Source organism: Trachinotus anak, unplaced genomic scaffold (assembly GCF_046630095.1).
Source record: "Trachinotus anak isolate AG129_WGS33_773 ecotype Australia unplaced genomic scaffold, CSIRO_AGI_Tana_v1 ptg000001l, whole genome shotgun sequence".
Classification (NCBI taxonomy): domain Eukaryota; kingdom Metazoa; phylum Chordata; class Actinopteri; order Carangiformes; family Carangidae; genus Trachinotus; species Trachinotus anak.
This window is the reverse complement of record NW_027273852.1, coordinates 22,042,485-22,057,524: the sequence shown is the minus strand read 5'-3', so window position 1 is coordinate 22,057,524 and position 15,040 is coordinate 22,042,485. Positions and strand designations below refer to the sequence as shown.

The window sequence follows — 15,040 nt, the reverse complement described above, 5'->3', positions numbered from 1 at the left end:
AAATCTTCCACAGATAGGAACATACTGGTGTGTGGTGTGATTCCTGTCTTTCATATGAGGTAAATCATAGCTGAAAACGTATTGAAAAAGTCCTGGAAAATTATCTCTGGAAAAGAGTGGGAACCCTGAGGCAGAAGATTCTTAGCAACACGGCCTTATCTGAAGTCCACGTTTGAAATCTTAGAAATAAAGAAAGATTCCTTTGGTCTCTCTTTCTTGTAAACAAATTTAATGTAAACAAACAAAAAAATGAACTTTTAAATAGACAGCTTGTTGTAGTTGACAATGCTTTTATTGATAAAACACATAAAATATAAGTCATATTCTACAAGCTTTTTATTTACAATACAACAATGTGTTCACATAAAAAATCTACTTTTGAATACTTGAGTATTTTTAAAAGCAAGTACTCCAGTACTTTAACTCAAGTAAATATTTGACTGAACAACTTTCACTTGTTTGGACTCATTTGACCGGTAGGATCTCTACTTTGACTCAGGTAATGGAACTGTGGACTTTGTACCCCTGGTGATGCTATAGTCTAGTCTAGAGGGCAAAGGACGATGAATAAAAGATGGACCTGGAGCAATGTGTTACACCATAGGTTGGGGGTGGTGTCACTCTTTAACCTTTGTGGTTGTCTGTATAAGTTTACTTTAACATTAGAGGCACTGCTCACATCGGCTCTGTTGTCCTGTCGGATTCTGCAGAGGGAGAAGCCAGAGTACTGTTGTTGAACCACATCTACATGGTCTACTGGCGTTAACCCCAGTTAGAGAGGTACCTGACTACTTACAAGCTGAATGTTAATGTGCAAGAAGCAAAGCAGTAGCAGTTTTTGTATCATAATTAAACTTATCAAAAACTTGGGTGTGACTGACTCATGTTGCGTATTATGTTTATTGGTAGAGTAGTTGGCGCTGGACATGTGACTACAGACAATGAACCTTTAAGCACTCTGTATACCTCAAATAAACCACGTCTAAAGGCAAAGGTCTTCACTCCAGTTTCAAATGGCCACACTCAGAGGCAGGGTGAGAGCCTGTAGTCATATAGACAAGTGAGACGTGATGAATTGCACAAACAAAGAAAAGAAAGCAAAGTTTGGGGTGTTGCGTCTCGTCGTGTAGGTATTCAGAGTGTTATACTTGGATGTTTACGAAAAGAGGTAGATAGAAGATTTGTGAAGAATAAAATCGAGAACTTGAGAGAAAAGTTGAAATTCTGTTAAGAACTTTCTCATCAGTGTAAACCTGGTCAGTTGCTCCTTAGAGGTTCTGTAAACAATAATAAAGGTGTAAACAGCTGTTTTCTATGAAATGATACAGTGGAGTAATGGTGTCCTGAGCGTAATGTTTGTACGTTTGAGTCCCTCCTGTTAAACCATTGGCCTTCCCCATGTTTAAACACACAGGCACCGTCCACATGAAACCAGTTCTTCATCTAAAATGGCTCCAACAAAGAACGAGATGAGACCAGAGCACAACAGACATGGCTAACAAAGCATTTATTTTGGTCTTAGATGCTGCTGGTCTACTGCAACATGTAGAGGCAGTGACGATGGTTTACAGAACCTTTTAGGTGAGTGTGTTTGTCACTGTCATAATTTTACAAAAAATAGTCGGACAGCCCAGATTTCCAGTGTCAGCAACATTGAAACGCCTCTAAAGGTCTCTCACAGCAGCACATCGCTCAGCTGGTGTGCTGCTTCTGAATCTACTGCACACAACACACTGACTATGCATGACTACCTCACACAACCCTCACTTCAAATAACCCCAACTATCACTTTAAGGCCACAGAGGGTATGTTGGAAACAAAAGTCGTTGGTATAGCATGTCATCTGACCAGCCACACTCAAAAGTGGGAAGGAAAACCTGCCATCACACAATAATCACACAATAATCATTTAATAACATCTTTGGCCAGAGAAGCAGCTACAGCAGGAGCCAATGTCTCATCTCTCTGCACTGCAGGACTGAGAGGTTCAGGAAATTCTTTGTTCCCACCGCCATCAACACCTCAGACAAAGGCAGTGGATAACGACATGGACTAAAATCTTAACTGAATACATTAGTTTATCTTTCTATCTATCTGTCTATCTATCTATAATTGTAATTGAGATGACGAATTTGATTCCAAAGTTAAATATTCACTACTTAAAAATACTACTTACCTATACATCCAACCAAAACCCACAGTAGACACATGCAGAAGCAGCGACTGGCAGTGAGAGTGTGGCATCTATGTGTTTGGTGTTCTAGAGGAACCAGCAACTTCACTGTCTGAGGAAACTGTTCTTCTTCCATGTAGATAAAACCATAATTACCTTATTGTATTGCGCTTTTATTGAATCAGTTTTATCTTTTCCCTCGATGTCATGGTTTGGATGCCTTTCTGTAAAGAACAGGAACTCGCTTAATCAAGTTGTGAAATGGTCCAGCCAGCTGACTGGGGAGTCCCAGTGAACCTGGCATTCCTGCACACAAGACATGTACAGCGGATAGCTGATTCCATTTTAAATGACAGCCTGCACCCTCTGCACAAAGAGTTTCAGCTTCTCCCTTCAGGACAAAGATTCCTAGTCCCGAGGTGTTATAAAAACAGCTTTGTTCCAGCTGCAATCGTACTGATGAACAAGCTGCAACTGTACAATTTGCACATTTAATTCATATAAAAATTTTAGCATCTAGATCAGCACAGGAGCACTTTAACTGCTTTAACTGTTTTAACAGGCTGTACTGTGCTTTCTGTGCTGGCCCAAACTGTGTGTCATGGATGCCTTGCACACTTTTTAACTGCACATCAAGTTTACTTACAGGCACAAATAAAGTAAACCTGAACCTGAACCTGAACATTACACATTTTCTTGTTAAAAAATTGTACATTTTGGGTGAATGCATATTGGCATTATTCATTTGTTGTTCTAATAATTGGCCTACTCATTATCTTTTCATGTGTTCTGACCATGCCTTCACAAGGCTTTGTTACAATACTAAACACTCAACGAGCACTTTATTAGGAACACCACACTAACACTGGGTAGTTCCTCCCATTGTTCTCAAACAGCCTCAGTTCTTCATGTCACTGATTTTGGAACCAAACAGGAGCTCATCAGTAAACTTCAGGACAGTAACTCCAACTGTAAAGTTCTGTTTGACTCTGAACTTGAACTGTCAGGACCAGAGACGTCTTCATCAGGCTCCAGACAGGCATCAAACTGTGATTAGTAAATTACAATAGCCTGGTAACAGTTGACAGAATGACTCACGACAAATGATGAGGATATAATATAAAACAATGCTAAAGGAAAGAGCACACAAACACAGTTGTTTTGTGTATGAATTGTCAGATTACTTTTGAATGAAAGGTCAGTAAAGTCGTCTGTTTTGTTTTATGTTAAACTCTGTGTCTCCTCTTTAATTTGCATTTTCACTTCCTTGTATCTAACTTGGCTCGCTCTAAAAATTCAGTCTGTCTGTTCTCTTGTGACCTCTCTCACTGTCGAGGTGTTTCTGTCCACAGAGCTGCTGCTCACTGGATATTTATTTTGTTCCAACCTTTTCCAGCTCATAGCCCACTTGGAAATTTCAAAAATGTTGGTGGCCCATATCTGGCCCCATAACAATACTGAGGCAGAATAATATGTTCTCAGATCATTTTTTGTTTTAATGACAGTCCAACATTCAGGAGTGAACTGAAAGCAGGAGGAGCTAAATTTTCCTTTATTGCTTTATGGGGTAGGGTCATTTGTTGCAACCGTCCTCAGAGTTGGCCTCAGTTGCAACATCTGAATTCTTCCACTCAAATAAATATTGTCAATTATATTTCATATGTAATCCTCCTTAAATGGTATGGGTAATTAGCAGACAGATTTAAGTTTAATATATAAAAGTTTGGTGGGTCCAATCCCAATAGTCTCTGAGTAACTTAGAGAAATGCAGTAATTGGAACTGTTCCCATTCTCCCCAGTTGACATGACAATCCAGTTCTTGACAGTAATAACATTATTTGGCATGGGATGGTTACATGTGGTAACCAGAATTTAAAAATTGACAGTAAAAGTTGTACAATAACTGATATGTAGACACATTTTTTACAGAATTCTGTTGAGAAACACAGTTCAAATCTGGGATCGCTACATGTAGTTTAGCCAAAAAAAAAAAAAAAAAAATCAAGATTGATAATATCGCATTTAGGAGAATACGATGGGAAACATTTCATCTGCAAAGAACAATGGATGAAGGTTGAAATCACAGAGCAAATCAGCAGGCATGCACTCATAAACTTTTTTATTAGAAGCTAGTCAACAAAGGTCAAGGTCACATTCTGAAAATTACTTCATATCCTCTTGCACTGTGTTTTTCTTTTACTCCTCTTGTTACATAAAAGAAACAGAATCTCAGGTGTTTTATCATTGTTTTTTCATTTTACAGTAGAGTGGGAACACTGTGAAATGTAGGCCTATCAGATTAGATTTTAATCTGGAATCAGATCAGATAAGATAATGGCCATGACATGACAGAAAGCCTTCACACACTTACTTGCACGAGCTGCAGAAAGATACTTAAAATTTACTGCAGCCTGAATGAAGGACAATTCAGATGGAGACGGGAAGATAAAAGCTGCTGGGACAGATAAAGGCTGATAAGACTTCCTCTTAACATCCACCAAAGGATTTCATGATCTCCTTCCTCATACCACAGTCCTGATCTACGCATAAGGAGTGAGATTATGAGTCAACAGAAGTGAGAATCACTGCGTGTCACGCATGACCTTTTAGCCGCCCACCCTGAGCTCAGTTCTGCCTGAGGTTTGTTGGGTCTCTTTCTCTCCTGTACTTTAAAGAGAAGGTCTTGACCTCCTCCAACTGGAAAGTACCTTGAGATAACTTGTGTTGTGAATTGGAGCTATATAAATAAAACTTGATTTGATTTGATTTGATGACATCTTATATATTAATGCAACTTTATTTTGGTGGTATTATGAGATGCTTCTCCAGTGAGTGAGCTATGAAGACAGCTGAAGACATCTATGTTGCTTTGTCCAGGGTTTCCTTGATGAAAACCATTTTTATTTTCAACAAAAAAAAAAATTTCAGAACTTTAAGGAAAAGGTTTTTATTAAGTCACAGAATTGTAAATATCATGCAAAACATTAAAAAGTACGGGAGTAGTTTCGAAAAGGAGGTGACAAATACATGTCATGAAATGAAGAGACTGGGAATTGACTGTAGGAGACTGTATTCCATGATAATCTCTCTCCACGACATAAGGAGATGATATCAACAACTTGCTGCAGTGAGCACCTTCAGTAAGTTTTTAAACACACAGTATGTAAGTTCTGCCCCGGGGGTCACGCATTCAAAACAGTAACAAAAGACATCACTGGTGATGTCAAGAAGTAGTGTAGGATCATCTCCTGGTTTGGATTCCAGAGCAATTTCAAAGTCCGTGTTTCGTCAACACAGTTCACACAAGAGGTCTCGGAGTGGCTGAGCTGTCTGATGCTTGCTTGGCTTTTTTCTCTTCTCACTAAAATCCAGACGTCGGACAACAAAAATCCTTTATCCAGTTAAAATATATAGTATATATATAACCAAAGTGTAAAAAGTTTGTCCTAAAAATCTCAGTTTTGTGCTTCTTGCAGGCAACCACAACATCGACGCATGCACATAGAGGATATGATGTCACTGACAGGCGGCCAAATGAAAAATTACCATGATTAAAATCACACATTTCTCTGGGTTTTTGGAATTGATTATTTGGGATAACTCCAAACTTAGATCTACTCATTTTCAATCATTTTACTGTGGAAAAGTTACATTATAACTTTAATTGACAAAATAAACTCAAACTGTTGCTGCACTTAAAATGTAAACACAGATTTTCATTCACGTAAGGGTCTTTTAAGTCACTATCACTGTATCAATGAAGTAACACGATGGAGACTGACCCTATGACCCTTTGAGGGAATTATATAGGTAAGCCCTTGCATTTTACAGTTTTATGAAGTGGGTGTCTGATTTGACTTGTGTGCAAAATGATAAGAACAAGTCACTAACACACGTGTGTTATGTATCTGTTATCATCTGTTGTCTCTGAACTGTCAGAGAGGGAAAGCAGAGGCAGATCCTGGCCCAGACCAGACTCAGTGACCACAAACTGACATCGAACAAGGACAACACCAAAAGTCAAGGCATCCCAAAGAAAACAGGGAATGTGGTCACTGTTGGACAGGGGAGGTTGACCCAAGGATGCACTTCCTCCTAAAATGTAAATCATTCAATGAAATAATAAACGTTGACTTTCACCAGTTCAGTTCTGTACTCCAGTGAACTAAATAATGTCAAATTAAAAATACTCTCAGGATATTGCTGCCCAATATGTATCAACATGCAACAACCTGAGGGACAGTGAGTGACCTAGACACACACACACACACAAATAATACACTGTAAATATATGATTAATGTGTACATGTATATTGATCTTGGTGTTGTTTGTTGCATTTTGCATTTAGTATTTTTGGAAATTGTATTTTGATGCTTTGCCTATATAGTTTTTTTTTTTTCCTCAAATTGTCATGTCAATAAAGCACCTTTGAATTTAATATTTTAGAATTGAGTAATGTGTCATCTCAATCAGCATGAAGCGTTTATCTTTTTAAACCCTGAATATTTCTAACCTTGGTAGCATCCAAGCGCTCTCATGTATCTTTCCTATATGAAGCCACAAACAGCCTATATTCAGAAACTGAGCCTTAAAACGAGCCGTCAGGACTTCTGGAACTTCTGAAAAAGTATAAAATATGGGACCTTTAACAAGTCAAACTGTCAGCTGTGAAAAAATCTCTCCAAATTTAGTTTCCATTCTTTTTCCCATTTGCAGTGTTGCTGTGGCACATGGATCATAACTGTGTGTTTTTCTGGTCAAAAGGCTTCATCATTCATGTTGACACTTCTTACAGCTGACCAGCGCTGTCTTTATGGGGAAAAGACCATAGTTTACCTTGGTCTAATTAGTGACAAGTTAAATCCCATCGAACAGTGGCACACACGGGTTTAAAAATTGAACCAAATGCACAGTCCCAGCAAAACATTTTATGAGTTATTAAAATTGTGCTTATTGTAGGTTATAATGTTTGATTGCATTGAATTGTACAGATTATTGTACATTGCTGCTTGCTGCTTTTATTATGTCCCCTTCATTTAATTGCTTTGTTTAAGTCTCAAAATGTAGCCGCTAATGGATGTGGAGCGTCCTAATAACTATTCACTGGCCTGATTGTTCACACTATCATTTCATAGAGTATATGCAGCTACATACAGTGACATGAGCAGCTTTTATTCCTAAATAAAATATAAAACATTCTTAAGTTGGTGTCGGCTGGTTGTCCTTTAACTTAAAAGTTAAGCATTACTCCTTCCAGATGGAGGCACACACAAAAGCAGACTAGTTCTCCATGTGTTGTAAAGCCTCCAGTAGAACCCTGACAAGGTAAGAACATTTTTTTAATACAATTTGTCATATATGGACATAAGCAAATTTCACTATTGATATTTTATGAACTTATATCTTCATATATCTGGAGGATGTATATGTGTGATATTAATATTTACCATTACAGTTCATGTATACAGCAACATCATTCTTGATATAGGGGTATGTCATGTATTACATTTCTGTCTGGGAATAATTGGGATAATTTTGTAGGTTGTACCTCTTGTGCATCAAACTTTAATACCTGCGTCAGCTGCAGAACATTATCATGCACCTGAATAATGATGATTTGTATCTAACTTTTATTATTATTATTATTTTGTTTTTGGCTACAACATTGAATTAAGGAGAATGTAATTAAGATTTTTGACAGTTGAAAACCAAAACGCCTTACATGTTACAATGTAACTCACAATAACAACCTCTGCAAATAGAAAGCACAAAATTATTGATTATATAACTGTTCACCCACTTCAAGTCAATATTTAGCAGAAGCACTTAGAACAGAGGTTACAGCTGTGAGGCTGTGCGGACAGGCTACTGTAATTTTGCCCTGTTTTCTTGACAAAACTGATGAAGATAACAACTGATTTCACTATGAATTCTGTATTGAATTGAACAGTGAAATCGCCAATTCCAGGACATTAGCGCTGTTTTTCAGTAAGACGGGTAATTTTTTTAATCAACTGTCAACAAAAAAAACTTTTATTTTTACATTTATTTAATAAAAAAGAAAAAAGAAACAGTAAAGCAGGAACTGATGCTTCACCTGGGCAATAGTTGCTGCATGTAGTAGTGTCTTCCTGTCTGAGTTATTGAACCCTGTAACCTCAGTCCAATCCTCTGATACTAAATGCTGTTTTTACATATTTAAAGCTTTGCCCTGATGGACCTTTCTGTACTCTGATGGATATTCAGTTCCTTAGGAGTTTGCATGCTTTTTCCTATAACCATGTTATCATTTATTTTGTGTTCTGTATTTAACTTTTACAAGCACTGTGTGAAGAATACCTTGCAAGGCATTTCCCTGTCTGAGAAATGCATGCATCTTCCCTCCCTACTGACATTGTAGGATGATGATGATGATGATGATGCATAGTATAGCTGTCCAATAAAAGTTTTAAGAGGCCAAAGGGCAATAAAAGATGGAGCAATGGTGCAATCACATTTTACATTTCAGAATGATTCTCTTTTTATATGCATGTGCTTCTGAACACTGACCCCATAAAACATTAAATATTGGTTAATTTTTGATCTTTTTTCACCTGATTTCCCTCCCAATTTTATTTGAGTGGGGCATAAAGAGGAGTGAGCTGGACACTTCTCACTGTGGTGATCTTCTTGGATACTGGAGGGGGACAAACTGGAGAGGTCTCCTGGAATCTTTACAGCCTCTCTCCCAGTCTTCTGTCCAATTTGGAGCCGCTGATTTTCTGCTTCTTCTCCCATCACATCGTCCACGATGTCCATCCTCAAGGCAACAGCTATGCCTGCCTGCGACTCCTTTGCCACAGTCTGTTCCGGCCCAAACTGCATTGTACCTCCCAGTGACTTCAATGCAATCCTGAGCCTGGTGTTGAGCACAGTGCTCACCATAATGCTCGCTATGGTCATGTTCTCCATGGGCTGCACTGTGGACGCCCAAAAGCTGTTGGGCCACATCAGGAGACCCTGGGGCATCGTCATCGGCTTCCTCTGCCAGTTCGGCATCATGCCTTTCACAGCCTTCGCCTTGTCACTGGCCTTCGGTGTGCTGCCTGTGCAGGCCATCGTCATCATCATTATGGGCTGCTGTCCCGGAGGCTCCGGCTCAAACATCATCTGCTACTGGCTGGATGGAGACATGGACCTCAGGTAAGAAGCCAACCTGTCCACCTGTCATATTGGATGGTTTTTCTTGTTAATGGACTAAATGTCTGGCATGACAGAAACTAATTCATGATCTGAATTTAAAAGGAACATGTCTGTGTTTCAGCACAAGTTATAGTCACAGTTATAAAGTACATAACCACAGAGAGCTGGGTGGTATTTCTCTCACTATATACCAGCATAAAGCAGACAATCAGTGTGAGTTTTCATTTTAATGACAAATTTCAGTCTGCTCATTGATATATATATTTTTTAATTGTATGCACTATAAAAAATAATTTATACATCTGATAATTAGAAGAAGAAAAAACATGTAACTGCTGTGATAACATTTAGGTCCCATTTGGGCAACCCAGATGAAATATTTGTTAAATGGTAGATATGTGTGTGCCCATCTGCGAATGAGGCCAACATGGGATAGAAGTGAGGAGTCATTGTCAGGATCCATATGACCCCCCTAAGGTACTGTACCATGTACTTGCTCTTTGCAAAAATAAAAAAGGCTTGTTCAACCAACACTCTGTCCATGTTGTTTCCTCCTCAGTATCAGTATGACAGCTTGCTCCTCTATCCTGGCCTTGGGGATGATGCCTCTCTGTCTGCTCATTTACACCTCTGTCTGGACTTCTGCCGACACTATCCAGATCCCATATGACAGTATTGGTAGGTAGACAAATCATGACTGATTACTACACTTCCTAAGATCTTATAGGACATCCATATAATGTGGCAAGAAGTATGGTATTATGGTAAATTTTATAGTAAATGTTTTTTTAAAACTACACTGAGATGGTTTTTGGTTCTTAAAACCACAAATATATCTTCTGATGGAGATCAACACTTCAGATAAAACACAGGAAAGGGGAAAACATGGGCCCTTTAAAGTTGAATGGTTTATTTTACTGGTTTGTTGTTTTATTGTGTTTTATAATCGCTTTGTAGGTTTTATTTTAAAACTATAAGTATATTATGATCATATAACCATAAAGATGGATGATGATAAGAAACGTGTGTATCCTCAGGTATCACTCTCGCGGCCCTTCTTATCCCAATCGCCGTGGGAATGTATGTCAAACGCAGGTGGCCACATTTGGCCAAAAAGATCCTCAAGGTAGGAATCCTCCTCAAACACTGTTAAAACTGTGAATCTGATAAGAATATGTTGAAGACGTTTGTTGTGACATTTACTTTTTGATATGGACTGGGTTTTGATGATGTTTCTGCTGTGCACAGGTGGGGTCCCTTGCAGGTTTTGCTCTCATTATCATTATAGCTGTGGTTGGAGGAATTCTCTACCAGTCTTCCTGGAACATTGCTCCCTCCCTGTGGATTATCGGCAGTATCTACCCCTTTATTGGTTTTGGTCTGGGGTTCCTCCTGGCCCGCTTTGTGGGTCAACCCTGGGACAGGTAGGGTGACTTGAGAGGCTGATATTTTAATCAGTTGATTGTTTTATACCGCCAAAAGATTTTATGAATCATGAAATCATTACTTCATTATGAGACACAAATACTAACATACTTAACTGACTTCCTTTTTTCAGATGTCGTACCATTGCACTGGAGACAGGTTTCCAGAACTCCCAGTTGTGCAGCACCATTGTCCAGCTGTCCTTCAGCCCTGCTGAGCTGGAGGTCATGTTTGCATTCCCCCTCATCTACAGCATTTTCCAGCTGGTGGTGGCAGTCATATCTGTAGGAGGTAAGAGTTTAACTGGCAGACACACACAGGCAGTTCATGGGAACAGTTTTGTCTAAATCTGTTGCAGTTTTAAAATGGTAGCCGGCAAGACAAGGCAAATTTATTTTTGTAGCACATTATCATACATTAAGGTCATTCAGTCTTCTGATTGGCTGACTGTTTTCTGAGTGATTAAATAAAAATATAGCAGATTTCAGGTAGACACTCAGAGAAACCAAATCCTGCAAGGTTGGATGGTGTGTCATGGCTGAGAGTGGTGACTGCTTTGTTGTGACATCACAAAGTTCCAGAAGTCCTGACAGCTGGTTTTAAGGCTCAGTTTCTGAATACAGGCTGTGTGCATTTCTCTGTGGACTGAGGCTTTGATACTTTCACAGTATTAATATAGAACCTAGACCTGCTTTATAATCAAAAAAGACATGGACATCTACTTTTATACAATATGAGACCTTTAAATGATTTAAGAAGGCAGTGGAGAATGCAATAGTTTTTAGCTTCTTTTTAAAGCCAGTTACAGTTTGGCCAGATTTGATGTCCACTAGGAGCTCCTGCAGATCAAATACACCTATTAGTTTTATATAGATCAAACATTCCAGAAATATATTTAGGGCCCAGACCATTCAGTGACTTGTAGACACTAAGTAAAACTCTGGAGTAATGTGCTCTGTTTCTTAGTTTTAGTTAGAAGCAAGCAGCAGCATTCTGAATAAGTTGCAGCCTCCGAATGGTCTTATTTGTAAAACCATTGCAGTAGTCACCTCTAGGGGAGTTGACTCAAGGGGAGCAGCTCCCACCTGTCGCTATTGTTAATGTGTCAGACATGTTCCTCTGTGATACTGATTTTACACTGAGTTTTTTGTTTTTTCTGATGCTGTTTGTGGCCCTGGCTCACTTCTCAGTCCTGCCACCTTTAAAGATTTTTCCAAGCAACACACATCCTGCTGAGTGCTTCCTTGTCTTCTCACTGAGACCAGCTGCTTCCCAGCATTATCAGATTTCCTCCTGTGTTAAGTCATCCGATTGAGGCAATAAAGTAAATTCATGATGCAACTTTTACAAGTGACAGAACTCAAGTGTATTCCAGTTCTGTGGTTCTTTTTCCATTATGATCCAAGACTCAGCACGTGTTGCTGCTGCAGAGCCTCTGCACATTTAATAATAGTGAAAACAGGTGTGAGTCACTGCACAGGGTGAAACAAAAGAGGTGAGATGATTTAGCCCATGGCTGCAGATTGTTCCCCTCTGAATGTGATCGACCTTTGACACACAAACCTGTAATGCTCCAGTGTCCAGCCAATATGAGAGAGAGAGAGGCTGTGGTTCATATTGATTCTTTGAATGAATGTTCATGTAACTGTATGACAAAAATGATAGGAGCAGCAGAAAAGGAAGGATGCTGCTTGGCTGCAGTGAGTTCAAGGACAGTGACCAAGGTTAATGACAGTAATGTGAGCGATAACAAGCTGTGATAAGAGGCTATAATTTATACTTTGTGTAATGCTGTTGTTACCCACTAGTCATAGCTGCTAGCTTTGCTTGCAACCCTGTCCTGAGGACAGGTGTAGTACTGCTAGAGCACACCGCAGCAAAATTTGCATACTTTAGTTACATACAGTGCTGAACAGAACATAAATGAAGAATGCCCACGTGTGGGGAAATATATTGGCCAATACCAAAACAAGTTCAAACAAGTCCAAATCCAAACTGGCAGAACAAGAACAAGATTTGTTTCTAAATCCAAGCTTTTTCCTCTCCAGCCTACCAGACATATAAAAAGAGATGCAGACGTGGTTCAGCCGATGAAGATAGTGAGGCTCCATCGCTGGAAGCCGGTGGTGCTGAAACAGCAAAAGAGAAGCACCTCGCTGTGGAGAACCGTGCCTTTGAGCCGGATGAGAATGGCAACAGCGGAGAGAAGGGGAGGGACACTGACAAGAACACCCAGCTGTGACTTTGTGACCCTGCAAAGACTTTGAACTCTTGGTGTGAACATCAAGGGCGCAGCACTACTGAACACAGCGGGCCAGATCAACAGTGAGCACACACTGCCCTCTGCCGGCTGCAGGTGTGCACTGCAGGTCCTGTTCTCAACTGTGAGCTGTTTCACAAGAACAGGGTTGGCCACACGTCTTCCCTAGTACGACCAACAATTAACTTCAAGAAGGGGCGATGACTATCACACTGCATTATGTTGAATTATACTGTTTAAGATAGGAGACCCTTCTTTCTCTTAATTTATTAAGTAATTTATTCATATATAATTATTTAAGACAACTTTGTGCTGCACGGTCTGTCAGGAAGCCTGTTGTTCCCACATTATTGTACCTTAACAGTAACTCAAACTGAATGTTTAATGTTGTTTATGTGGATTAACTGAATGTCTATATACATATATTTACTTAATATATAGCCAAATACAAATATAGCACGTGACATTCATAATTAAGGTGAAAGCATGCAGAGTTGTGTCACACAAGGACAATTTTGTGCTTTTCTGACAGTCATTGTTTCATGAGCATTTAGTTGTCAAACCTACTTTATAGAGTGTAATGTTTTTATGTGGAAAAGTTATGTATTTTTTATCCTCATCCTCATGTCTCAAGTAGCAGATGAAATCATTACAGACCTGTGCCGGCATTTGGGACTTGATAAAAACTTGAGTGTTGAGCTCTTTCAGTCCCTTCCATTTATTCCCTCTATACCTCATACTAATGAACAGATAGAAGTCAGGTTGACAGAAAAGATGACAGGTGTTCGATGCATTGTGAAATACTGCACATCAGTGGTTTTACATATCTGTCCAAACTGAAGGATATTGCCTATATAACTGGGTATATTTATAATTCATATTCAGTGTGCTACTAAGGCCTCATTTCATAATAAATGATTTTTACTTTCTTTCTATTCAAAGCTTTTCTTGTCTTTTGATGGATGTGAAATATTTTGCAAAACCTCTGTATGTTCCTATTTTAGAAATGTGCTGGCTGAAATAATGTATTTTTATCAAAACACTTGTCGACCATGTTTATGTAATAATTAATGTTTTGATACAAATGTGAGTGCTTGTATCCCCTCAATAAACATATTACATATATACATGTAAATTACATCTTTATTTTTTATGCCTTTATTTGATGTAAAAGTTATAATTAAGAGAATATAATAATTTTAAAATATATGAGAATGTTTTATATATTCAAATGATGATGATCTGTGTGCCCTCATGAAAAAATCTGGCACATGTAGATTCTTGCCTTCCGAGGTAATGTGGTAAAATGTTAACATTTACAGACCACGTAGTCCGCAGTACAAGGTCGACATACTGCTTACCCATTGCAAAATAATCACATTTACTATAGTACAGTTCTAGGCATTCAATATCCAAACCGTGACAGCAAAAGTCACAGAGCTACATACACAATGTAAGTGCTGCCATGTGATAACAAACATGTTCAGCTGTGCCTGCATGTCCCTAAAATAACAGACTTCAGAGTGCTGAGCCAAGATTCACTTCAGTGTGCCCCACCAACACCCTTCCTCTCACACACTTGCCCCTCCTCCTGATGAGTGTACCAAAGCTGCCTTCACTCACTGCTGGGAATTCACACATGCACGTGCACATGGAAAAAAACGCATCTCTGGCTAAGTTTCACACTTCCTTGTTTTTCAAACAAATAAACTTTGCATGAATAAGTGTCACAGATATAAGAAATGTGTCATTTGAAAACAGATATACTGTCTGGTTGACCCACCTACACCGGTGTTTTCACTTATTCTGCCTCATGAGACTCCTCCTCAAGCCTGTGTGCTAATACTGTGTTTGATTGACCGTGACCCTCTGGGCCTTCCAATTGGTTTTGTCACACCTCTTTTGGTGGGACCAGTTGTACCATTATTATTTTTATTGGTTGGTTGAAATTGATGACATCATGTAATTCCACCATAGCTCAACCTACTTTTATCCTGAG

The 15,040-nt window shown here is 39.0% G+C and overlaps 1 protein-coding gene across 1 annotated transcript; it reads left to right on the top strand.

Annotated features, from left to right (window-relative positions):
- The first annotated feature begins 8,001 nt into the window (after positions 1 to 8,001).
- On the top strand, positions 8,002 to 14,181 carry slc10a2 (solute carrier family 10 member 2). Its single transcript, XM_071484478.1, has 6 exons — positions 8,002 to 9,356; positions 9,916 to 10,034; positions 10,394 to 10,482; positions 10,605 to 10,780; positions 10,915 to 11,072; positions 12,830 to 14,181. Exons 1-6 carry the CDS (start codon positions 8,965 to 8,967, stop codon positions 13,021 to 13,023), a joined length of 1,128 nt encoding a protein of 375 aa, XP_071340579.1. The 5' UTR covers positions 8,002 to 8,964; the 3' UTR covers positions 13,024 to 14,181.
- Positions 14,182 to 15,040: the final 859 nt, after the last annotated feature.

Bases quoted from the DNA above. Each gene is read 5' to 3' on its own strand.
- slc10a2 (XM_071484478.1), top strand. From the start codon at position 8,965: ATGTCCATCCTCAAGGCAACAGCTATGCCTGCCTGCGACTCCTTTGCC. The intron at 10,035-10,393 runs GTAGGTAGACAA...GTGTATCCTCAG, and splicing joins GATCCCATATGACAGTATTG to GTATCACTCTCGCGGCCCTT. The intron at 10,781-10,914 runs GTAGGGTGACTT...TCCTTTTTTCAG, and splicing joins GTGGGTCAACCCTGGGACAG to ATGTCGTACCATTGCACTGG.